The 27,215-nt window shown below is 43.4% G+C and overlaps 1 protein-coding gene and 1 long non-coding RNA gene across 7 annotated transcripts in view; one reads left to right on the plus strand and one right to left on the minus strand.

Moving 5' to 3' along the window:
• The window catches only part of LOC139383088 (galactosylgalactosylxylosylprotein 3-beta-glucuronosyltransferase 1), a 117,125-nt gene that overhangs the window by 3,202 nt on the left and 86,708 nt on the right, over positions 1-27,215 (minus strand). For 2 of the 6 annotated variants that reach the window (XM_071127395.1, XM_071127399.1), the window contains exons 3-7: positions 13,470-13,633; positions 8,340-8,482; positions 6,256-6,767; positions 3,062-3,358; positions 215-321 (exon numbers count right to left, since the gene is read on the minus strand). In XM_071127395.1, coding sequence (XP_070983496.1) covers positions 235-321; positions 3,062-3,358; positions 6,256-6,767; positions 8,340-8,451 — 1,008 coding nt within the window. In that variant the 5' untranslated portion in view covers positions 8,452-8,482; positions 13,470-13,633 and the 3' untranslated portion in view covers positions 215-234. Of the gene's footprint in view, positions 1-214; positions 322-3,061; positions 3,359-6,255; positions 6,768-8,339; positions 8,483-10,571; positions 10,629-13,469; positions 13,659-27,215 lie in introns of those variants that run through there. The other 4 variants (XM_071127397.1, XM_071127396.1, XM_071127401.1 and 1 more) reach the window with 4 other exon arrangements.
• LOC139383090 (uncharacterized) lies at positions 10,370-12,510 on the plus strand. The gene is made up of 3 exons (XR_011628691.1): positions 10,370-10,438; positions 10,591-10,771; positions 11,133-12,510. It is a non-coding gene; the product is annotated as an uncharacterized lncRNA (long non-coding RNA).

Genomic DNA, 27,215 nt, shown 5'->3' on the forward strand with positions numbered 1-27,215 from the left:
TTTGCAGTACAGATCAATTGGATGTAATAATGCTTACAGTTATTGGTGACCTTCTTAGCCCAAAAATGTGGGTGTCAAACAATATCCCGAAATGTGCTTATCATTGGGACGCTTACCATTTTCCTGTTCGCCAGAGGTCCTAAATTATTTATTTTTTTTAAATGACTAAAATAAGTCTGAGATGTGACCTCATTTGAATAATTTCTCTCTTTACCATTGCCCGAGGAGACAACGTCAAATCTCCACGTTGGGGTCTGTAAATCCTTTTTTCCCCTCATTTACAAGGACAGGTTTTTCCGTCCTAGTGTGCCAAACGAGAATCTGTAGAGAAATATCAGAGAAAAGAATCAGCATCAGGCAACACTCTCTCGATCGAACACACACCCATTCACTCATCCTCTCTCCTGATCCCATTCACTCCTCCTCTCTCCTGATCCCATTCACTCCTCCTCTCTCCTGATCCCATTCACTCCTCCTCTCTCCTGATCCCATTCACTCCTCCTCTCTCCTGATCCCATTCACTCCTCATCTCTCCTGATCCCATTCACTCCTCCTCTCTCCTGATCCCATTCACTCCTCCTCTCTCCTCTGTCATGACGTTGGCCTGGGGGATAGGTTTATGACAGTCATAAATACCTCTTCCCCCCTTTTTCCTCTCTCTAACCTACTGAGGTTACATTTCAAAAACCCTTGGTTAACATAAAGATTCTGGGAACATCAGTAGGTGGGGGGAAATGAACTATATTCTGGTAATCCGAACAGTTGAACATATGCAGTGGTACTTAATGAATATGATGTCAGTTCGGTTGTCATCTGAGACATTCTCATCAATGATAAGATTACATAAACTCTACATTGGAAAGTCTACACATCAGAGTTATCGGATTCACATGGAATTGTTGTTCAATTTAAATGTTTGAATATGAAATTATTTGTAATGGGATGAAATGTGATTTTAGCTTCTAAAATGTGAGATGTGGGTTTTCATAAGTTAGGGCTGCTCACTCAGTGGCCCGCCCACGTGAAGAGACAGAGGTTGTAAACTATGAAACACACCCCTTTTCTCCTTTCCTATATAAGCCCTTGACGACAATAGAACTTCCTGTTCCGAAGATGCGGGGACGACGGGCCTATGTCAGAATGGTTCAGATAATAATTACAGAACGAAGCCAACATCAGCATGAGCTTTGGTTGCGAATGGCATGAACTTTGAACTCTTATTCACTACAGAAGTGATACCTCCTAGCCATTGAGTTAGCAACAACAGATGCAACAAGGGTTAGGAAGGAACAGACAGAGTATTCCGTCTATCACCCAACGACGTTACTACAACGTATCCAATTGGCAACCAGAGACATTCTTCAAAGGACTCAGTTTGGCAACACGGCCTTCCATCTACCACCAACCTACTGAAGCACAGCTCAGAGTAGATATTTATTGCATTTTCCTTTTCCAAATGGGCGGTAATTTAGAATGCATAAGATACTGTATTTACGATAGAACAGCTTTTTCCCTTTGTTCCTCAGTCTCCCACTCTTTCACTCAACCCAGACCCTTTTCCTTTGTGTAACAAGCTATCATATCTGTTCCGCCCGCTAGGGACGTTTTCCTTTATGACGTAATTTGTAATCAAGTTATGATTAATTGTGTGTATGTGAATTCTGTGTGATTAGTTAAGTATTTAGTAAATAAATCATTAAACCCAATTTTGTATTGCTGATTCAACTTGTTAGCCAGGGTTCTTGCAGATAACCAAGAATTTACAACTTTCAGATTATGAGACTGAAGTAAAATTACGATTGATATTGACTGCTATTGATGTAAAATATTACTAGGTCTTTAAGAGTTTATTCGGAAGATAACAGCTCTATAAATATTATTTTGTGGTGCCCGACTCTCTAGTTAATTACATTTACATGATTAGCTCAATCAGGTGATATTAATTACGGATAAATTATTTTATAGAATAGCATGTCTTATCAATTAATCTGGCATAGCCAAAGACACGACACCTCTCTCCTCTTCGCATGGGCTGCGGTGATGTTCTTCTACTCCCATATATAGCAACAAGAGCAGTACAGATGGTACAATAGGAAACCTATCTGTAAGAATGTACTCTGGCGTGTCGGCTCAACATTAAATGACAGTGAATAGAGAGTGCCCCCATTTTGGCTGTTTGTAAGTGATGCAGCTCAGTTATTTTGGGTACGTCACGTACCGGTAAATATAGCCCCAATCAAGCCTTTGGAGTGGGATGAATTGGCCCTGAAAAATGGACACACATCCAGGAGATTGATGGTGGAAAAGAATCGACGTATAGAGCTAATTTTCTTCCCTTCAGTCTCTGAGTAGCCCTGCCTTTCATCTCCTCCACTTCAGTAACAAATTATGCATGAGGTGTGTTTGAGCTGCCTCCACCAGAAGCCAACTAACTCTCCCTTTACCCAGGTGTAGATGAGGTTAATAGTCACACTGGCGTCTGAAGAGGTAGATTATAAGGAGGATAGGTGCCGGAGCACGGCTCATCCCCCATCCCTCTCCCTGTGCTCATCTGGGCTGAATGCATGCTAGGACGCCCCCCCCTTTCATCTACTCCCCTCCAGGAGTCCTGAATATAATCAGGCTGAATATCCCATCCTGTGAGTGTGAGTGGTGGTTAGCTAAGGCTCCTGTTCGACTCCTCTCTGCCCAGGGAGAGGCTTAGCGGCTGGGTCTGGGGCCAGGGCCAGACAGGGAACAGCCAGGCCGGAGATGAAGTGGGTATGAAACACCACACTGTGCCCTGAAGCCTTTTACAATCACACCCACTATGTGTGGGGAGCCTGCCAGTGACCTAATAGATCCGCTGACGTTTTTAGCACCTGGTTATATATAAAGTTGTTTTGGAGAGAGTGAACTTGCCACTGCAAGATCCACCAGAGGATCATCAGAGTATGGATTTATCATTTGCCTGACATTATATAAAATACCAATAGATAAAATTAGGATATTCTGGTGTAAAATTACAGAGTATAACATGTAAAAAGAAAGCATCTATTTTGCTCCATCTGCTGTGCATTACCTTAGTGCAATTAGCAGCTTTGGGCTCCAGGTCATTGAGTGTGACCAGCTCTCGGAGCAGGCTGCTCTCCTGGTAGCCTCCCTTCACTCCCCGCAGCTTGAAGTAGGCCTGGGGCTTGAAGAGGATGAGCCGCAGGTTGATGGCGAAGCCTGCCATGTCGATGGCAAAGGGCCGGTGAGGGTCGAATACAGTCTTCCAGCCGTACACCTTGCCCGCTGCGTTGACCTTGGGCGACTCGTAGCGCAGACCACCAACGAAGGCCACAGGCCATACAGATACCTTCCTTGTTGACCTCATCTGGATGGAGAAGAAGAGAGGACAGAGAAAGTTAAGCATCCTTGCACTGTTTGTATTTTTAATTAACAGGATCAGTGTATCAGTGTCTATACGAGATGTGCCAACAAAGCAAAATACATTCATTATAGTTTTCATTGCAAACAATGATACAAATAGAGTCAGATAAGCTAAAATATACAATGTGTATGTTGCATGTATCACAGGAGACTTGCAGGTCCACCGTGATGGACCCACCCTAAGAAGAGTAAACATGGACAGAGCTAAGTGGGTTTAAGGACCAGGGCCATTATACAGAGTGGATGGGAGTAGAAGAGCAGGTTGGTTGAGGAGATGCTTGAAAGGAGCCGAGCCTCTTCCATTCCTCAGAGGCTCAGGTTTGTCCTTTAATCTTCCAGCATCAAACGATCTCCCGGCAGCCCACTCTTTGTCAACTGTGTTTCTGCACCACTGGCAGCGAGAGAGTCATGAAAGGAAGTTTTCTAATGAGGGGTGAACTGTAGAGTAATGTATCCACACTCAATGCAGTAGAAATAATAGTGGTGCTGGTGTTCTGTTGTAGAAGTGCTTTTTAAATGAGGTGTGTAGTGGAGAGAGGAGGTATGTGGTGGGTGGGACAACACTGTGGAAACAGGTCTCTCCCTGTGTGTGTCCCAGTATTCTAGCCTTATCTGATGATAACCCATCAGCCCAGCGGATCAGAGAGGAGACGTGTCTGTGTGAAGTTTGGAAACACATCTGGGCCACCAAGAACAGGACTCTGCCAGGCTAGCCACCCAGATAATATTTCACATAATTGTGTGTTAGGGATGACATCACCTTCTCTCAAGGGTCATGTGTGATTTCTGATAATTAGAAAACTGACCTTTATCACTAGTTTAGATCATGCATCTTTCCTATGAGTGAAATATCTGTTTTCCTCAAGGGTTTGGTTCTTGAATAAAACTGTCTCAGGCATCATCAGGGGCGTTGCCTCTCTCCCTCCATGCTACAATGTGAAAATTAATGTTTCCAAGGCTGCCACTAATGGGAATCAGTGCTAAAATGGCACCCAGTCTCTCCTCAGTTTAGAGCTGAGCTGATGGAAATGCCACAAAGTGCTACCCCATTTTTGTGGATTTGAAGTGTTTCTGCTAAGTTTCCTCTTGTCTCTCTCTCTTTCTCTCTCTGTCTCTGTGTGTGTAAACTCTTTCCTTTACTGGGGCGATGCGAGTGATGGGGAGGCCCACAGAGACAGCTTGCCTATGTTCTTGAAGTCTGAGCACAACAAAGGAAACTAATCCAAATCTTTAAAGGGAGACGGTAGACGTCGAGGTGTATTAATCAATCTGGAGCACAGGAGAGGGTGACGAGATGAGGATCTGTACTGGTTCACAGAAGCTCTAAAGTGAGTTGTCATCAGAAATAGGCTGATACTGCTTGCGGGTAATTATACTGCTATAGGTTGATTATCTGTCTTTAATACATGGAATTGATGGCTTAATTCAACTCCTAAACGGTGCCCCATTATCATCAGTACACCCAATGATATCTAAACCAGAAGCAATATCATATTTACCTTTTAGATCAAATACTTATTTTATGATGTAAAAAAACGATTCAATTTAGGTGATATATTCTATTCTAAGTGATCTGGTTCACAATGTTGAATGTGGATGCTGAAGGAGAAGGCTAGATATGATAAAAGGCAGGCGCTGCCGGTAAGTATTCCTTGTGGCTTTGGAAAGGCAACATAAGCATTTTTTTACGAAAGCTTAATAATTAATGCACCCCTTTACAGTGATTTAGTTTAACTATGGCAGATGCATATTTCATGAGCTATTTTAATTTTCACAATTTACAGCAGAGTCTCTGCCCATGTCTCTCAACATGGAATGTTTCCCCATGGTCTGGTTTGCTCTGGGTAAGAGCATCTGCTTAATGTTATGTAATGGTGCAATACCAGAAGGTTAGGTTGGCCATTACAGTTCCTTGCTGTACGTATTTTATTCAGCTGTTGTATTTGTAACCCGTGTTTCCATATTGAATTACTGCCAAGTCTGGGCAAAAGTTCATGACAATGAATGATTTAATTTGTAAACTGTTTCATATTTCAAATGTCAGGTCAAGCTGAACAAGCTGGCATTCTTTCCAGTCAGGTTAATTCATGTCCAGATCATAACAACATGCAATCGCTTGGACGGATGTCTACTTTAAACCCCTTCACATGTAGCTGTTTTCTGCCTTGTCTCCAAAGCCAGCCCCTCCATGACTTACACCTGTTAGCAGGTCTATGAGAATGGTCCGATATTTACTGCTCTGTCAGTTGGGTCTGAGTGGTTTCTCACTGACTCTCTCTATCGGTCAGCCCAAAGGCAGCTAGCTCAAGCTCAGCCCTATAGGTCGTTACTCTCCCCTATAAAGAGTGCTGGTGCTGGGTGTAAGTGATGGAGGGCTACTAGGGAGAGGGAGAGCACTCTACCTTTCCCTGGAAATCAGGCAATGACAGGCCCATCGATACAGAGCGCATCATTTACAACCTGCCCCGTTCACACTAACAAGACCTGAGGCTAATGCCCCAGGGCCCAACAGCATCCATTCAAGCCAAGCCAATGTGTCTTGAGTCAAAATGGATAGCCTGAGGCACTAATTACCAAGTTCAAACTTATCCTTGGACCACTGTTGTTGGTAATGGGAATCAAAATACTTCAGGCAATAACCACAATCTATTACTACTAGGAGTAGAAGTAGCCATCATTCAATGTGCAAAAATAGTTCCAAATTAAAATAAATGTGATTAATTCTTAAATTATTTGCTGTAAACTCCCCACTACCATTGTGCTACCACCAGTGTTACTAAAGGGAATATAGTGGACCAGACTTGGCAATGAGATGCCACTGAGCCCCAGGCCTAGACTGACCTCCTCAAATAGCTCCAGACTATAGGTGTTGTCGTCATCAGCGAAGTAGACAATGCCCGCCTGGCTGCTGTTGGAATTGAAGGTCTCTCTGAGCCAGCGCAGCGCCAGGTTCCTCTGCATGGTGCCCCGGGGGATCCTGGGGTCCCGCGTGTCCCCACGCAGCTTATAGTTCCTGGGAGTCTCCACGTTCAGGTGGGTGTAGTTGAGGCCCGTTTCCCTGAGCATGCGTGTGACCAGCGGGGTCCTTCTCTGAGAGTCCTCCACCAGGATCCAGTGCAGGTTGGCCACGTGGAGGAAGGTGTTGGCCAGCCGCGTCAGCTCTGCCTTCTGGACCGGGCGGCTGTAGGTTGGGGTGATGATGTGGATGGTGGGCAGCACGTCGGACCATGGTGGCGGCCGTGTGTACACGTACTCCGTCCTCACCACCTCAACTATGTCCTTATCAGAGGAGCAGTACTCCTTAGAGTCGCTGGCCTGGCCCACGTCCCTCCGTCCTCCGTCGGCTCCGTCATCTGCAGGGGAACAGGAAGACATATAAGGCATTAGCACGCCCCGGGGGAGGGGTTTCCCACTGAATAATCTCAAGTGGCACAATCCAAGAGGCAAGTACCTGAGAGTCAGTGCCGATGTACTGCAAGCCTCTCTGGTATGATAAAGATCTTTTTTCTTTTACTAGGTGGTGACAGGCAGCAAAGAGTGAAAGCAGGCAGCGTGAAGTGAGCGGACAACATGGCTACAGTTTGGTTAGGGCAGCGGCTCCCCTGGCTGCCCCTACTCATTCAGCTGGAACAGCCATGGCAGGGACAGGGTCTATTCCAGTAGTGGAGCTATGATTATGTGGCACCCATAGCCCTCTATGATGGATCTAATATCATTATTGGATCATTAAGGTAGTTCATTTCTCATTTCTCCACATTGTTCCATAGTTCAAGGCAGTCTTTATCAGTGCTCAGTTAGAGAGGAGGTTTTCACCTCAGACAGAAACATGATATTTCTACATCACACAGCAGATTCACACAATCTCCTGAGGGCCAGATGTTCTGCGGTGGCTGACAAAAAGCATTCTGGCAAATCCCTGCTACTCTTAAGACAAAACAAAGGAAAGGCTCCAGTTGATTTGTGGAGACCTGCCTATTTTACATCTTACATTTCACCTGGATGCCAAATGGAAGGAGGCAAAGAACGCTATTGATTTACGGTCACCTTAAAGGCCCAGTGAAGTCAAAAAAAGTATTTTTCTGTGTTTTATGTATATTTCCACACTGAGGTTGGAATAATTAGGCCCCTCACTCAGACCACTCCCAGACAGTCCTAGTAAAATTCTTGATTGAGAAATTGCTGTTTGCTAAGAAGCTATTTTTGTTTATTTTTGACCATTTTATTTGAAAACAATCACAGTGATGTGATATTGAGATAAAAACAAACAGATGCATTGGGCCTATTAATATGGTTCTGTTCACTAGACAGAGTACTGTACTTGACATATCAGACTGTTGGTTTATTAAGGTCACTTGGAGTCACATTTATGGAGAGGGGGGTTCATAATGTGAGTGTGTGATAACGTCTCAGGCTTGTGAACAGTATGTGGGAGCCACATAAACACCAACTCAGGAGATTCTATAAAGCCTGCCTGGGAGCTTTTAGGGAGCAGTGATTATTATGATTATTACTATTTCAGATGCTGATTAAAGGCCATTTGAAATGAATCTAGTCTCCTTTTGATTTGAAAAGTCTTCTACAGTTTAACTGCTAAATATATTAGCTGAATGACTGCTGAAGACCATATGCTGCGTGTAAATTAGCTTTACTCCAAGCACAAGCTGCGGATGGGACTGTGCGAATCAAAGGACACTTACCAAGAAGTTCATTTTTGGATAGCCTTAACTGACAATTGACCTATATTACAATCTGATGATGCACACCACCACATAGGGATCTGTAACAGACCCTGTGGAAGGCATGTGTTGTACTGTATGTACTGTACCATTATGTTCTGTGACTGGGCATGTGATTGAATTGGATTGTATACATTGGCTATTGAATGCAACAGAGGACATATGAGAAAGTGGAGATTGAGTATGTACCCTTGCGGATGGCGAGCAGCGGAGCGATTGCACTTTGGTGCCAAACGGTGATGAGCAGAGTCCACGGTAACACTATCAACACGATGGCAAGAATGTCTCTTCTCTTCGGCATCTCCAGGATTGGTTTTATGTCTCGTCATTACCTGCCGGGAGAGAGGAGGAGCGACAAACATGTCAACAAGGGCCGCTAGCTAAATGATCCACTCTACAAGATGTGGTGGCTTGGCTGAGAGAACCACTAACTTATTTTACCATGAGGAAGGGGACAGTCTTTTAGCACAGCAACAAAATACCACATCAATTCTGTTTATCTTCCAGGCGTAGAAATACTCAATTTATACACATCCTGTCAGGCAAAAGACATAAGCCCCATAAAAGCCTTCCACTGATAAAGAAATGGGTCAAGAAGACCCTTTCATGCGTGAGTTCCAAATATCTCTAACGGTCGCCCCAGCGTGAGTTTTTTATGCACGTGATGTTAGAATGTTCTCTCCATTCCAGAATGTGATTGATACGTAAACAGTACATTTTACCCGCGCTGCCCTCCAACTAAAGCACGCAGCCTGTTTATATTTATAGGCTGTTTCAATTTCAAATGATTTTCTAACAAGTTTTTATTTTCTAAAAACAGTTTGAATTTAGGTGTGTTCCGCCTCCTCATTCATTCACATAAAAATAGTCATTTTTACTTTTGCGGACAATTACATTTTTGGGACATTTCTGACACGGACAAAATTCCCCAAGCACTTCCCAATTGTTTGTGCAGTTCACGTCTGCAAACATTTGCTCATCTCCCGTCAGAACAGGATCTGCACACGTGTTCACATTTTCCATTCCACATTTATATTGTAGCGTACTGTATGTATGGAGCATAATATATTTGTGTATATTCTTTATAACCGCGGACACGTGAGGTAACGTTACTCATTTCATAACCTTTATGGTGTTATAGACAATCGTGCTTATGCAGCTACATTCGTCTATTAGCTCTGTAAAACAATGCTAATTGCGTCAGAGAAGTATTATCTTGTGTTGTATTTTGAAGCTGTGTGGCCTTATGACTCCCAAGTGGTGCAGCGGTCAAAGGCACCGCACATCAGTGCTAGAGGCGTCACTACAGACTCCCTGGTTCAAATCTAGGCAGCGTTTCTATCAAAGTAAGTGCCTTGTTACGTTATAATAGTTTCCGTATGCCGTTTCTGCTGTAGCTCACTGTATGTATGGATCATAATATATTTCTTATAACCGCGGACACGTGGGGTAACGTTACACATTTAATAGCCTTTATGGAGTTATAGTCAATCGTGTTTACGTAGCTACATTATTCTATTTGCTCTGTAAAACAATGCTAGTTGCGTCAGAGAACTATTGTGTTGTATTTTGAAGCTACCCTGTACTTATGACTCCCAAGTGGCGCAGCGGTCTATGGCACTGCATCTCAGTCACTACAGACACCCTGGTAGACACCCGAGTTTGGCCGGTGTAGGCCATCATTGTAAATAATAATTTGTTCTTAAATGACTTGCCTAGATAAAAATATGACCATGGTTTGTTTATTTGGTCTATTCAACATAGCTCTGTTCTGCCCTCCCTCTTACTGTTATAACTCAAATCTGTGATTTTGTCAATGCAATAAACAATTTTTATAGCAGTGTTTATTATGTTACTTCTTTGTAGTATTGTTGTATTGCGATATCCTTATATTGTATTCTAATTAATAATTCCTCTTTATTCTGTACTTTCAGAAACCACAAACATTATTTGCCAATATCATAACTAGAGCTGGACATCTTTGGAGCTGAAGAATGACAGCTTTTGTATGCTAACGTACAGAATGACAGCTTTTGTATGCTAACGTATGCTAACGTACAACTTAACAGTTGTACTGAATGAAAACACAGCAAGAAAACACATATGCCAATATGTAATAGTCATCTATTTTATTGCAGTATTGGTAGTTGGTTCAACAACTTGTTTTACTAGAGGACAAAAAACGGAATATGCATAACCCATATTTAATATCCATGCAGTGACTGAACAACAACTGCATTTCCACCCCCATCTCTAAAGGCATAGTATCATGGCAGGTCACCTGTCAGGTCAGTCAGTCACTTTTTGCTGCAGATATGCTCAATAATGCTTGAGCATGTGATACTCCTCAAAGCATGGTGAAATACATAGAGGTGTATCACAAGCTAAACACTGCCATCTTTGTCATCTTCCTCTGCTTACTTCTCCTGGCGCCAGACAGGCAGACTTTGCAGTGCCTCCGTGTGCGACTACCATGAGCAGCAGTTTGAGGGACTTTGCAGGGAAAATGCCGTGCAGTGAGGCGTAGAGGATTGTCTACAGCAGGACGACCCCCAGTGGATGGGCGTCGAGGGGTGTGGTGCTCCTCCAGCAGCTCTCATGAGGTTATCTCTGTATTTTTGGTAGGTATTTACTTTACCTATGAGGGAGTGGGGAGAATGAGGAAAGTTAGAGGATGATGAGGCAGTGGGTAGGTGGGTGAGATATTGTCACTATAATTGCATAATGGATTTGTATGTGAACTGTACATCCAATTACAAAAATACCTTGTTCAGTAATCATCTCACCTGTTAGTTGGCAGTGAACTACGCTGCCGTTGAGGACAGCAGTGTCGATCAGATGGAAAAATATCTTCTTATACCACTTGGTCGTTTTCCGAGTGCATTCCACAAAGCTGTTTATCATGTCCGCCTTATCCACGGCCCCCATTTTGAGGTTATAATCAAGCACACAATCTGGTTTGATCTTTCTCTCTCCCGTCAGGTGGTCCACCTTCCCTGTGGCCGACATGGTTGCTGTATGGACAGTGGAGAGGACATGAACGTCTCGTTTGTCATGCCACTTTACTGCCAGCTGTTGACTGTTCTCCTGGAACTCCACCTCCCCTCTCTGCATCTTCCTGCATCCGAATGCCGGCATCCCCTTCCTGTTCGACACGACTGTGCCACAGGCCCCTGTGCTGTTGGAGATCAGATGCTGGAAGAGTGTGGGACTGCTATACCAATTGTCCACATACAAAGTGTGTCCCTTGCCGAGATGAGGAGCCAGCATGGTCATCACCACGGACCCGGACACCCCAAGCTCCTCATAATGTTTGATGTCAGTGGTGGACCCTGTGTAAACTATAATATCCTGGACAAATCCTGTCTTCACGTCGCACATGACAAGGAACTTGACTCCAAACCTGTGCCTTTTGGAGGGAATATATTGACAGAACGCCAGCCTACCTTTCCATAACATCAGGGACTCATCAATGCATAGGTCCTTGTATGGCACAAAGACCCGACCAAATGCTGATGTCAGGCTGATGAAAACATTTCTTATTTTGTATAACGTGTGACTTAGGATGGCAGTAGCATTGTTGATGAAATGCAGGCATCGCAGCAGAACTAGGAAGCGGTCTTGGGAAAAGAGGGTGGCAAAGAAGGGAGTTGCAAACATAGGATCTGTGCTCCAGTATTCTCTTAGAGTTCTTCTTTACTATCCCCATGAGGAGGACTGTCACCAGGAAGGTATACATTTCACTAATTGTGGTTGTCACCCATTTAGCGAGTTTCCCCCTCACTCCTGACTCTCTCATCTCCTGTAGCTACAAGGTATAGCGATTGGTCTCCTCTACTATGTTTCCCACCAGCTCCTCTGTCAGAAACAACTTGAAGCACTCTGCCTCAGTTGGAAATGGCAAGGGGCGTTGCACTCCAGACTGGGACTCGTCAAAGCAAACAGCAGGGCCAGGAGGGGTGAAATGACTGGTGACCTTCCAGCTACCACAGAACTCCTGTACTTCATCCACTGTCGGTCTGCCTCCATCACCACCAGCATCTTCAAAGGGACCTGGTACTTCGTCAGTGGACAAGGGAAATTCAGATTCAGGTTTCTCAATGGCTACAAGGTTGGGGGGCAGCTCCTCACTGTCAGAATCTGATTCCTGACTTTCATACTGAGACTCATTGTCAGAATTTTAAAAAATCTCCAGAATTCCCACATTTGTGAGTTGTCTCCTTTTGAAAGACATTGCTAATGCTACAGTTTAGCTCACTAGCTACATACATAAACAACAACACTGAATGGCACAGAGTGGGAGGTTACGTGGTTGACTGCCGGAACGCTCCACTTGTGTCAATAAATCACTATCAGAAAATGTTGTGTGGCAATTATTTGTGTATTTACGGTCATATTCACGTGTTTTCAATTCTTGGTGACAATTTATGCATTCCGATTCTTACACAGATTGTAATGGGCACATATTATGTGTGTAAAATATTTTTTTGAAGATTGTACTGATTATGATGAGCTAAACTAATTCCAGCTGTGTAGCCATGTTTGTTGACATACAATGCATTCTGGGTTTCACGGCTATTTGACCAAAGATGTTATAACAAAATTAGGTGAGTAAGAGTTCACTAATTTTTTGAGGACTTCCGGAAATTAATGGTGGGATGTGAACCACGGTAGATGACACACCCCTTCAACATGCATACTATAAACAGACCAAACTCATCTCGTCTTTTATTATCTTCGGTTTCTGTGAGGAAAAAATGCCTGGCTGCGCGCTGAAACTAATCGTCGGATATATTTCGATCAATGTTGAGCTCACCTGTGATGTGATTAATTCTACATAGTAATTGCTATTAGCTAATTCATATTGTAGTTTATATCAGCCGAGAGTTAGAAAATATGACTGCTTGTGTTGGGTGGAAATTGCCATTGTGCTGCCTGAGTATCTAAAACTGTATGGAAACCATGTGTTTGATGTATTTGATACGTTCCACTAATTCTGCTGCTCCAGCAATTACCACGAGCCCATCCTCCCCAATGAAGGTGCCACCCGACTCCTGTGGTATACAGACAGGCACTATCTGGAACAAATATTTTAATAATTTTTGCATATGCACATTTCATTGCCTTGGAATATCAGTGTTTGATGAGACTGATGGATCAATGTGTTTGTGCTGTGGAAGGAATCTATGCGGTGAGACTGTGGTATTTTGCTTTCATTAAAGCCTGTCATGAACAGACCTATGGCCATATAACAACAATGGCTGTAATGTATTGTGCTGAACATGTTGATGATTATGGTAAATTACTATGATTCCTCACCCACAGTTAGAGCTGGATCATGGCACCATCAGTGATGCAGTGGTGCAGCTGGAGGAGCCAGGCCCGCACAGCAGCAGCACGTCGAGCAGAGTGGTGTGATCGTCCACGACATCTCAGCAAGCCATGCCTCCTCCTCATACAGCCAGGAAACACCACCCTGAGACCTGGATGGAAGACAACTGGCCAGGGCTTAGTCACCGCATGACGTCATCCGTCAGTCACGTTATAGGAAGACATGACATCAGTCACATTAGGATGCCATTCAGACCAACTCTAGGCATCAATAACTGTACTGACAAGGTTGCCAATCAATCTACCTCAGCTGTATGTGCATCCACGATGTAATATCCCTGTCTCAACCATCACAGAACTACTGTTCAAGAGCAGGCGCAGCAGAGGACTATAGTACAGAACTCCAATCAACGTCATTCTCCACTTGGCAAAAATTGGTTGAATGAACGTTGTTTCCATGTCATTTCAACCCAAAAAATCGATGTTATGACATTGAGTCAACATGGAAAACGTATTGGATTTGTAAAAAGTCATCAACAAAAGGGCATTTTAACCTAAATCCAATGACATGGTGACATTTTTTTATTGATTTCATGTTGAATTCAGGTTACTTGACAACTCAATCGAATGTAAATTAAAACTAAACATTGAACTGATGTCTGTGCGCAGTGGGTCCTGTTTACAGGAGGTATATGTGGCAGTGACAGGTTGTTTCCATTTCTCCCTAAGATGTGGAGACTGGGAGAAACGCATACAGCCTTGTCACTTGATAAGAGTCTGGTGCTGTTATGAAACAATTGGCATCCTATCTCATCCAAAATCATGGGAATGAATGAATGACAAATGAATGAATGAATGCCATGGAACGCTAAACTGAGCCAGGTTGTCTGTGTAGGCTGCAGCTCAAATATTGGTCGGCTGCAGATGCGACTGGGTGTATATTTTTAGACGTTTGTGATGGAAGATCAAATTAACTGCAAAGATGTTTATTTTATTTTTAGAGAGAACAGCAGGGGCCCAGTCTTATTAAGGCATCGTATGAATGCAAATTGCCTCTGACCTGGTAATTTGGTAGGGAGTGTATATGGTAGGGGGTGTATATGCTTGATAGGGTGAGTATATGGTCGGGTGTGCATATGCTTGGTAGGGAGTGTATATGCTTGGTAGGGGGTGTATATGCTTGGTAGGGGGTGTATATGCTTGGTAAGGTGTGTGTATATGCTTGGTAGAGAGTGTATATGGTAGGGAATGTATATGCTTGATAGGGAGTGTATATGCTTGATAGGGAGTGTATATGGTAGGGGGTGTATATGCTTGGTAGAAGGTGTATGTGGTAGGGAGTGTATATGCTTGGTAGGGGGTGTTTATGCTTGGTAGGGAGTGTATATGCTTGGTAGGGAGTGTGTATGCTTGGTAGAGGGTGTATATGCTTGGTAGAGGGTGTATATGCTTGGCAGGGAGTGTATATGCTTGGTAGAGGGTGTATATGCTTGGTAGAGGGTGTATATGCTTGGTAGAGGGAGTGTATGCTTGGTGGAGTGTTATGTGCTTGGTAGAGGGAGTATATGCTTGGTGGAGGGTTATGTGCTTGGTAGAGGGAGTATATGCTTGGTGGAGGGTTATGTGCTTGGTAGAGGGTGTATATGCTTGGTAGAGGGAGTATATGCTTGGTGGAGGGTTATGTGCTTGGTAGAGGGAGTATATGCTTGGTAAAGGGTGTATGTGCTTGCTGGGGCGTGTGTGTGCTTGGTAGGGGGTGCATGTGCTTGGTAGGGGGTGTATGTGCTTGGTAGGGCGTGTATGTGCTTGGTGGGGAGTATATGTGCTTCGTGGGATGTGTATATGGTAGGGAGTGTATATGCTTGATAGGGAGTTTATATGCTTGATATGGAGCGAATATGGTAGGGGGTTGTATATGCTTGGTAGAAGGTATATATGGTAGGGGGTGTGTATGCTTGGAAGGTTGTGTATATGATAGGGAGTGTATTTTCTTGGTAGGGTGTGTATATGGTAGGGTGTGTATATGCTTGGTAGAGGGTGTATATACTTGGTAGAGGGTATATATGCTTTGTAGAGGGTGTATGTGCTTGGTAGAGGGTGTATATGCTTGATAGAGGGTGCATGTGCCCTGTAGGGAGTGTATGTGATTGGTGGGGCATGTATGTGCCTGGTGGGGCGTGTATGTGCTTGGTAGGGGGTGCATGTGCTTGGTAGGTGGTGTATGTGCTTTGTGGGGCGTGTATGTGCTTGGTGGGGCGTGTATGTGCTTGGTGGGGGGTGTATATGGTAGGGAGTGTATATGCTTGATATAGAGTGTATATGGTAGGGGGTGTATATGCTTGGTAGAAGGTGTATGTGGTAGGGGGTGTATATGCTTCGTAGGGTGTGTATATTGTAAGGGGTGTATATGATTGGTAGGGTGTTAATGCAAAGAACAGGTTGTTTATGGTAGGGGGTGTATATGCTTGGTAGGGAGTGTTAATGGTAGGGTGTGTATATGGTAGGGTGTGTATTTTCTTTGTAGGGTGTGTATATGATAGGGTGTGTATTAGAGGTCGACCGATTATGATTTTTCAACGCTGATACCGATACAGATTATTGGAGGACCAAAAAGGCCGATACCGATTAATCGGCCGATTTTTTTTAAATTTTATTTTATTTGTAATAATGACAATTACAACAATTTGGTTTAAATAATGGAAAAACAAAGTGTTGGAGAAGAAAGGAAAAGTGCAATATGTGCTATGTAAGAAAGCTAACGTTTCAGTTCCTTGCTCAGAACATGAGAACATATGAAAGCTGGTGGTTCCTTTTAACATGAGTCTTCAATATTCCCAGGTAAGAAGTTTTAGGTTGTAGTTATTATAGGAATTATAGGACTATTTCCCTCTATACCATTTGTATTTCATTAACGTTTGACTATTGGATGTTCTTATAGGCACTTTAGTATTGCCAGTGTAACAGTATAGCTTCCGTCCCTCTCCTCGCTCCTCCCTGGGCTCGAACCAGCAACACAACGACAACAGCCACCATCGAAGCAGCGTTACCCATGCAGAGCAAGGGGAACAACCACTAGAAGGCTCAGAGCGAGTGACGTTTGAAACTCTATTAGCACGCGCTAACTAGCCAGCCATTTCACTTCAGTTACAACAGCCTCATCTCGGGAGTTGATAGGCCTGAAGTCATAAACAGCGCAATGCTTGATGCACAAGGAAGAGCTGCTGACAAAACGCACGAAAGTGCTGTTTGAATGAATGTTTACACGCCTGCTTCTGCCTACCACCGCTCAGTCAGATACTTAGATACTTGTATGCTTAGTCAGATTATATGCAACACAGGACACGCTAGATAATATCTAGTAATATCATCAACCATGTGTAGTCGTTCTGCACCTGAACAGGCAGTTACCCCACTGTTCCTAGGCCATCATTGAAAATAAGAATTTGTTCTTAACTGACTTGCCTAGTTAAATAAAGGAATAATATATATATATTTTTTAAATCGGCAAATCGGCTTCCAAAAATACAGATTTCCGATTGTTATGAAATCGGCAAATCGGCACTAATTAATCGGCCATTCCGATTAATCGGTCGACCTCTAGTGTGTATATGCTTGATAGGGAGTGTTTATGGTAGGGAGTGTATATGGTAGGGTGTGTATATGCTTGGTAGGGGGTAGGGGGTGTATATGTTTGGTAGGGGGTGTATGTGCTTGGTAGGGGGTGTGTATGTGCTTGGTAGGGGGCGTGTATATGCTTGGTAGGGGTGTGTATATGCTTGGTAGGGTGTGTGTGTATTCTTGGTAGGGGGTTTATATGGTAGGGGGTGTATATGCTTAGGGGTGTATATGCTCGATGTGCATAAGATTTCTAAACAATCTCTCCTCAAATTGAAGAATGTCTTCTGAGAATTCAGACCAATCAGATGGAAGGATGACAATCATGAACACTATTTTGAATGGACTGACTAGAAGTGGAACCGATGGATAATACTTCAATGTATTGAAGAAGAAAAAAAAGATCCATGCTTGCTGCTATTGTCACTGAATCCATGCTCACAAAACACAGTGATGTAGGGTATATGTTTCTCAATGGGAGAGCTGCAAGAACACCTTCCCTTTCCACAGCTCAACACATTGTGATGGACCAGAATAAGATTAACAGAATCTGGACATTGTGCAACACAACAAGTTGTCAACATTTCACTCAATTTTTTTCTTTTTCAAAGACAACTAGAAAACAGATGCGTCCTGACAGCCTTCATCTTCTCTCTACAGTCTTATGTTATAAATCTTAATTGAATATGATGAAGCTATGGTCTTAACCATCAAGAAATCCTTAGAAAAATCATGTCAGAACATTCCCAAATTCCCATCTGTTGATATGAGAAACGTGAAAACTCTGGAGTCTAATCTCGGCATGTCTCTCAATGCCAATTTCTGAGCTCAATACCAGGAAGACTAAATGGTAGTCCCAGCTCAATACCAGGTAGAATAAATGGTAGTCCCAGCTTAATACCAGGTAGACTAAATAGTAGTCACAGCTCAATACCAGGCAGACTAAATAGTAGTCCAAGCTCAATACCAGGCAGACTAAATAGTAGTCCAAGCTCAATACCAGGCAGACTAAATAGTAGTCCCAGCTCAATACCAGGCAGACTAAATAGTAGTCCCAGCTCAATACCAGGCAGACTAAATAGTAGTCCAAGCTCAATACCAGGCAGACTAAATAGTAGTCCAAGCTCAATACCAGGCAGACTAAATAGTAGTCCAAGCTCAATACCAGGCAGACTAAATAGTAGTCCCAGCTCAATACCAGGCAGACTAAATAGTAGTCCCAGCTCAATACCAGGCAGACTAAATAGTAGTCCAAGCTCAATACCAGGCAGACTAAATAGTAGTCCAAGCTCAATACCAGGCAGACTAAATAGTAGTCCCAGCTCAATACCAGGCAGACTAAATAGTATTCCCAGATCAATACCAGGCAGACTAAATAGTAGTCTTACATATCGTTCTCATCTCTCACCCCTTTTACACTCTCATATAGACCGGAGACATGGATGTCACAATATACCACAAGACTGTTATCAATCAACAATCACCACTAGCCGGCCTCTGGTCAGTACCCTGCCCTGAACCTATGTGTTGTGATAATTGCATTGTTTGCTCTATAACCTGTTAATTCATATGCCTTTTGACCGTGATAGATAAGCCTAAAGGCCGAGACAATGAGAAGACACAGTGGCAGAATAAATTCAACCACACCTTTTGTTTAATCACAAAACCGAATATCAACCTCTGTCCAGTGAAGTCCACAAAGCATATTGCATGTACAGTAACAGACAGCATGATCTACAGCATGGTCAAGCAAGGTTATGTTTCCGACATTATGTTTCGGACAAATAAGCAACTATTGATTTAGAACCACAGAGAGTTACCACAAGTCGTAAAAAAAACAGGAGCTCCCTCCACTATTCCAGCACATTTCAACATCATCAAATTATCTCTACTTAGTCGTATACAGTGATAACTAAAAGATACCAAAAACGATTTAGTCCGATCAACGTAAGCTAAATATGTTGTGGCTGTCCATGGATGGTTCTGATTTCTGTGCGTGTGTGTGCACGTTCGTGCAAGTAGAAAAACATCTTAACTCAACATACTTGTTGAGAAACAGCAATGCCATCCTCCTCTCTTTCATGTTGACAAAACGGTCTATCACTCTGTCATACAGTACACACTTTACATTTTTTGTTGTCCTAGGATACCTGGCTAAAATGCTTGCTCGCTAGCCTAACTTCCATTCATGGGCAGCGTTAGCTAGTTAACATTAGCCTTCTGGCTCTACATCTAGCCACATATTGAACTTCCATCCTCTCACGCCAGGGGCACAACAATGTATGAATTAATGGTTGGATTAGAATCGCCATTATATTCATTGGCAGATACAGAGATTTACATAAAACCACAAGTCCAAATACCTATCTCCATCCTTTGGCTAATTTAGGAAAGGGACAATTTTGGCTAGCTGGCTGGCTAGCCACCAGAGGACAACAACAACAACCAGATGCAACAATTCAAGTTTTTCTGTCAATGACGTACGCTTTCAATGGGATTTGATAGGATTGACGCCAAATCAAAACTCACTTTTTTTTGGTGCGCCAGGACCATTCACAGTTGAGCTTGCTCAGTTTAGCTCAACACTGATTGGCTAATTTTGTAGGGGCGTTGTTTCTCTCGCTCGGATGCTTTTTCCTGTGAGATACATTCAGCCTCTTAAGAATTGTAGTAAAATGATGAAAGCGAGACGAAATATATATTTTTTGATTTTGTATTTTTTTTGTTCCACATTTTTGGGGGGAAGCCTGGCTTCCCTTTGCATCCATGAATACATGCCACTGGCATCAGACTGTTAAACAGTCATCACTAGCCGGCCTCCGCCCAGTACCCTGCCCTGGACCTCAACACTGTCACTAGCTGACTAAAACCCGGTACTCTACCCTACACCTTTGAGACCGCTGCCGTAGGTACATAGTCATGTACACTGGTCACTCACATTTTTTACATGCTGTTTTACCCACTTTGAATGTACAGTATATACTGTATTCTCGTCATGGCTCATCCTATGGAACTACTGCTATACACACCTTTTCTATTCACATGCTGTCCATACAGTCTATACAAATCATTCTCAACATGTATATTATTTATATTTTGGATTTAGGCCCGGAAGAACATTTCATACAATTCTATCCATTTTGTACTGTGTTATTATGTAGTGTGCTCTCAACATAGCTCATTCTAATATTTCTACTACTGTTCATTGCATTTTAGTTACACTGTTTATACACACTACATATTTATTTATATACTGGATTCTTGACATAGCTTACTCTAATATATCTACTGCGCACATATCATTCCTAGTATATCTTGTGTAGATTAATCCGGTGTACGTATTTATAGATTGCATTTGGATTACTGTTACAGTATTATTTGGGTTGATAATTAGATATGTTTCGACATTTCTTGTTGATCTTTCTGTTTTTTTGTTGTTTTTATTGCGGACCTGTTTGACATTTTACTGCATTGGTAGGAGCTAATAACAAACATTACATGACCAGTAAACTTTGATTTGATTTATGTCCTAAATGGAACAGCACCCTTCCCTCCCCTCCCTCAATGACTAATTCTTACGTATCTGCAAGGACAGGGTAGATGAAGCCATTATGGCAGACACTCCTGTTGCCTTTTGGAGAGTTACTGTAGACTCCTGTTGCCTATTGGAGGGTTACTATAGACTCCTGTTGCCGATTGGAGGGTTACTAAAGTGGCAACATTGTTCGTAATCGAGCCTTCCTCAGACTTTTCCCGTTGGCCTCCATCTGCTCCCATCCCATTGGCTCCCATTTGGTATTTCTGGGATACGAATAATAATACCATATTTTCCAAGTCACTTCACCAGGGCATCATTTTGATGTAGTCTCTAGTCAGTTGGAGAGCCACAGAGGAGGTATTATTATGTCCTTGTCTGTCCAATCATTCACTCCTACTTATTCATGTATTGGTCTCCTACCAAATGGCCAGGATTCGGAACAGTTTTCAATGACGTCTTAGGGACTTTCTAATAGAGGGGCTGCAATAGGTCATTATCGATGTTCCTGTCACAGACCAAAAAAGTACTTCGCCTGCAGGTGTCATTAAATGTTAATTCTGGATTTGTGAGGTATTGATTCACACGGCCTTAATTGCTTTAGAAATGACCAAGAATGGACAGCCTGGCTGAGTGGTTTCTACAGTCTCTACTTTTCCTTGTGTTCTCTATTGTGCTTGTATTGGATTCAGAGAAGAAGACAGAATTAATACAGCTATAGAAAACCAAGATGGGCCATATACTGTATTAAAAATAGATTAAACTCCTGTAAATAATAGGTTCCATAATTCAAGAACGAGCATAGTTTTCTGTGTGTGTGTGTGTGTGTGTGTGTCCATTAATGTGCTCATGTGGGTGCACATACAGTACTAGCATGAGGGTTTGTGTTATAACTTAATCTAGGCACTCCACACAAAGAAATACTGTAACATAATGAGCTACAGTAAATATAAGGAACAGAAGCACACCAAGTTCTATTTACCTTCTGTTTACTGTACATACAGTTGAAGTCGTACGTTTACATACACCTTAGCCAAATACATTTAAACTCAGTTTTTCACAATTCCTGAAATTCAATCCTAGTAAAAAAGTCCCTGTTTTAGGTCAGTTAGAATCACCACTTTATTTTAAGAATGTGAAATGTCAGAATAATTTTAGAGATAATGATTTATTTCAGTGTTTATTTCTTTCATCACATTCCCAGTGGGTCAGAAGTTTACATACACTCAATTAGTATTTGGTAGCATTGCCTGGGTCAAACGTTTCGGGTAGCCTTCCACAAGCTTTCCACAATAAGTTGGGTGAATTTTGTCCCATTCCTCCTGACAGAGCTGGTGTAACTGAGTCAGGTTTGTAGGACTCCTTGCTCGCACACGCTTTTTCAGTTCTGCCCACACATTTTCAATAGGATTGAGGTCAAGGCTTTGTAATGGCCACTCCAATACCTTGACTTTGTTGTCCTTAAGCCATTTTGCCACAACTTTGGAAGTATGCTTGGGGTCACTGTGCATTTGGAAGACCCATTTGTGACCAAGCTTTAACTTCCTGACTGATGTCTTGAGATGTTGCTTCAATATATCCACATAATTTTTATGCCTCATGATGCCATCTATTTTGTGAAGTGCACCAGTCCCTCCTGCAGCAAAGCACCCCCACAACATGATTCTGCCACTCCCTTGCTTCACGGTTGGGATGGTGTTCTTCGCCTTGCAAGCCTCCCCCTTATTCCTCCAAACGTAACGATGGTCATTATGGCCAAACAGTTCTATTTTTGTTTCATCAGACCAGAGGACATTTCTTCAAAAAGTACAATCTTTCTCCCCATGTGCAGTTGCAAACCATAATCTGGCTATTTTATAGCGGTTTTGGAGCAGTGGCTTCTTCCTTGTTGAGCGGCCTTTCAGGTTATGTCGATATAGGACTCGTTTTACTGTGGATATAGATACATTTGTACCTGTTTCTTCCAGCATCTTCACAAGGTCCTTTGCTGTTGTTCTGGGATTGATTTGCACTTTTCGCACCAAAGTACATTCATCTCTAGAAGACAGAACGCGTCTCCTTTCTAAGCGGTATGACGGCTGCATGATCCCATGGTGTTTATACTTGCGTACTATTGTTTGTACAGATGAACTTGGTACCTTCCGGCGTTTGGAAATTGCTCCCAAGGATGAACCAGATATGTGGAAGTCTACAATTTTCTTTCTGAGGTCTTGGCTGATTTCTTTTGATTTTCCCATGATGTCAAGCAAAGAGGCACTGAGTTGTTATTTTTTTATTTCACCTTTATTTAGCCAGGTAGGCAAGTTGAGAACAAGTTCTCATTTAAAACTGCGACCTGGCCAAGAATTAAGCAAAGCAGTTCGACACATACATACCGGAGGCTGCATTCATTGTAGCTGGGGATTTTAACAAGGCTAATCTGAAAACAAGACTCCCCAAATTTTATCAGCATATCGATTGCGCAACCAGGGGAGGAAAGACCTTGGACCATTGTTACTCTAACTTCCGCGACGCATATAAGGCCCTGCCCCGCCCCCCTTTCGGAAAAGCTGACCACGACTCCATTTTGTTGATCCCTGCCTACAGACAGAAACTAAAACAAGAGGCTCCCACGCTGAGGTCTGTCCAACGCTGGTCCGACCAAGCTGACTCCACACTCCAAGACTGCTTCCATCACGTGGACTGGGAGATGTTTCGTATTGCGTCAGATAACAACATTGACGAATACGCTGATTCGGTGTGCGAGTTCATTAGAACGTGCGTTGAAGATGTCGTTCCCATAGCAACGATTAAAACATTCCCTAACCAGAAACCGTGGATTGATGGCAGCATTCGTGTGAAACTGAAAGCGCGAACCACTGCTTTTAATCAGGGCAAGGTGTCTGGTAACATGACCGAATACAAACAGTGCAGCTATTCCCTCCGCAAGGCTATCAAACAAGCTAAGCGCCAGTACAGAGACAAAGTAGAATCTCAATTCAACGGCTCAGACACAAGAGGCATGTGGCAGGGTCTACAGTCAATCACGGACTACAGGAAGAAACCCAGCCCAGTCACGGACCAGGATGTCTTGCTCCCAGGCAGACTAAATAACTTTTTTGCCCGCTTTGAGGACAATACAGTGCCACTGACACGGCCTGCAACGAAAACATGCGGTCTCTCCTTCACTGCAGCCGAGGTGAGTAAGACATTTAAACGTGTTAACCCTCGCAAGGCTGCAGGCCCAGATGGCATCCCCAGCCGCGCCCTCAGAGCATGCGCAGACCAGCTGGCCGGTGTGTTTACGGACATATTCAATCAATCCCTATACCAGTCTGCGGTTCCCACATGCTTCAAGAGGGCCACCATTGTTCCTGTTCCCAAGAAAGCTAAGGTAACTGAGCTAAATGACTACCGCCCCGTAGCACTCACATCCGTCATCATGAAGTGCTTTGAGAGACTAGTCAAGGACCATATCACCTCCACCCTACCTGACACCCTAGACCCACTCCAATTTGCTTACCGCCCAAATAGGTCCACAGACGATGCAATCTCAACCACACTGCACACTGCCCTAACCCATCTGGACAAGAGGAATACCTATGTGAGAATGCTGTTCATCGACTACAGCTCGGCATTCAACACCATAGTACCCTCCAAGCTCGTCATCAAGCTCGAGACCCTGGGTCTCGACCCCGCCCTGTGCAACTGGGTACTGGACTTCCTGACGGGCCGCCCCCAGGTGGTGAGGGTAGGCAACAACATCTCCTCCCCGCTGATCCTCAACACTGGGGCCCCACAAGGTTGCGTTCTGAGCCCTCTCCTGTACTCCCTGTTCACCCACGACTGCGTGGCCACGCACGCCTCCAACTCAATCATCAAGTTTGCGGACGACACAACAGTGGTAGGCTTGATTACCAACAACGATGAGACGGCCTACAGGGAGGAGGTGAGGGCCCTCGGAGTGTGGTGTCAGGAAAACAACCTCACACTCAACGTCAACAAAACTAAGGAGATGATTGTGGACTTCAGGAAACAGCAGAGGGAACACCCCCCTATCCACATCGATGGAACAGTAGTGGAGAGGGTAGCAAGTTTTAAGTTCCTCGGCATACACATCACAGACAAACTGAATTGGTCCACTCACACAGACAGCATCGTGAAGAAGGCGCAGCAGCGCCTCTTCAACCTCAGGAGGCTGAAGAAATTCGGCTTGTCACCAAAAGCACTCACAAACTTCTACAGATGCACAATCGAGAGCATCCTGGCGGGCTGTATCACCGCCTGGTATGGCAACTGCACCGCCCTCAACCGTAAGGCTCTCCAGAGGGTAGTGAGGTCTGCACAACGCATCACCGGGGGCAAACTACCTGCCCTCCAGGACACCTACACCACCCAATGTCACAGGAAGGCCATAAAGATCATCAAGGACATCAACCACCCGAGCCACTGCCTGTTCACCCCGCTATCATCCAGAAGGCGAGGTCAGTACAGGTGCATCAAAGCTGGGACCGAGAGACTGAAAAACAGCTTCTATCTCAAGGCCATCAGACTGTTAAACAGCCACCACTAACACTGAGTGGCTGCTGCCAACACACTGACACTGACTCAACTCCAGCCACTTTAATAATGGGAATTGATGGGAAATGATGTAAATATATCACTAGCCACTTTAAACAATGCTACCTTATATAAATGTTACTTACCCTACATTATTCATCTCATACGCATACGTATATACTGTACTCTATATCATCGACGGTATCCTTATGTAATACATGTATCACTAGCCACTTTATACTATACTATGCCACTTTGTTTACATACTCATCTCATTTGTACATACTGTACCCGATACCATCTACTGTATCTTGTGTACAAGACAGTAGTTTTGGAATTGTTAGTTAGATTACTTGTTATTACTGCATTGTCGGAACTAGAAGCACAAGCATTTCGCTACACTCGCATTAACATCTGCTAACCATGTGTATGTGACAAATAAAATTTGATTTGATTTGATTTGACACAGAGTTATGGAATGGAATAAACAAAACATACAGTCAGTAATACAGTTGAAGAAAATCTATATACAGTGTGTGCAAATGAGGTAAGAAAAGGGAGGTAAGGCAATAAATAGGCCATGGTGGTGAAGTAATTACAATATACCAAGTAGACACTAGAGTGATTTATGTGCAGAATATGAATGTGCAAGTAGAGATAAAGGGGTGCAAAGGAGCAAGATAAATAAATAAAAACTGTATGGGGATGAGGTAGTTCGATGGGCTATTTACTGATGGGCTATGTACAGGTGCAGTGATCTGTGAGCTGCTCAGACAGCTGGTGCTTTAAGCCAGTGGAGGGAGGTAAGAGTCTCCAGCTTCAGTGATTTTTGCAATTCATTCCAGTCATTGGCAGCAGAGAACTGTAAGGAAAGGCGGCCAAAGAAGGAATTGGCTTTGGGGGTGACTAGAGAGATATACCTGCTTTAGCGCGTGCTACGGGTGGGTGCTGCTATGGTGACCAGTGAGCTGAGATAAGGCGGGGCCTTACCTATCAGAGATTTGTAGATGACCTGAAGCCAGTGGGTTTGGCTACGAGTGTGAAGCGTGGGCCAGCCAACGAGAGCGTACAGGTAGCAGTGGTGGGTAGTATATGGGGCTTTGGTGACAAAACGGATGGCACTGTGATAGACTGCATCCAATTAGTTGAGTAGAGTGTTGGAGGCTATTTTGTAAATTACCTCGCCGAAGTCGAGGATCGGTAGGATGGTCAGTTTTACGAGGGTATGTTTGGCAGCAGGAGTGAAGGATGCTTTGTTGCGAAATAGGAAGCCGATTCTAGATTTAATTTTGGATTGGAGATGCTTAATGTGAGTCTGGAAGGAGAGTTTACAGTCTAACCAGACACCTAGGTATTTGTAGTTGTCCACATATTCTAAGTCAGAACCGACCAGAGTAATGATGCTGGGCGGGCGGGCAGGTGTGGACAGTGATCGGTTGAAGAGCATGCATTTAGTTTTACTTGCCTTTAAGAGCAATTGGAGGCCAGGGAAGGAGAGTTGTATGGCATTGCAGCTCGTCTGGAGGTTAGTTAAACCTCTTACTTTTTCGAAAATTCTGTTAAAAATCGCGCAACTTTTCAGCGTCCTGCTACTCATGCCAGGAATATAGTATATGCATATGATTAGTATGTGTGGATAGAAAACACTCTGAAGTTTATAAAACTGGTTAAATCATGGCTGTGACTATAACAGATCGTGTGTTTCATTGAAAAACGCAAGAAAAACTGCTCTCTGAAAGCAAAAAATAATTTCCATAAGTCACTTCCACCAGTTGTTAAAAGAGAACAGAATGTAATGGCAATCTGCCTGCAATTCATACAAATTCCGCACGATGGCGCCATTGTCCTAATTTTCAATTGAATTAATTGTTGGAAAATCCTTCTATCTGAACTCCATTTTCCCAGTCTTCACCCGGATGCAGTTGAGGGAGATATCAGATGGCATTGTTTTTGAAGTGAAGACCTATTGAAGAGACATCGCCCTGTAATCATTTTGATAGATTATAAACGTTTACTAATACCTAAAGTTGGATTACAAAAGGATT

Source organism: Oncorhynchus clarkii, chromosome 24 (assembly GCF_045791955.1).
Source record: "Oncorhynchus clarkii lewisi isolate Uvic-CL-2024 chromosome 24, UVic_Ocla_1.0, whole genome shotgun sequence".
NCBI lineage: Eukaryota > Metazoa > Chordata > Actinopteri > Salmoniformes > Salmonidae > Oncorhynchus > Oncorhynchus clarkii.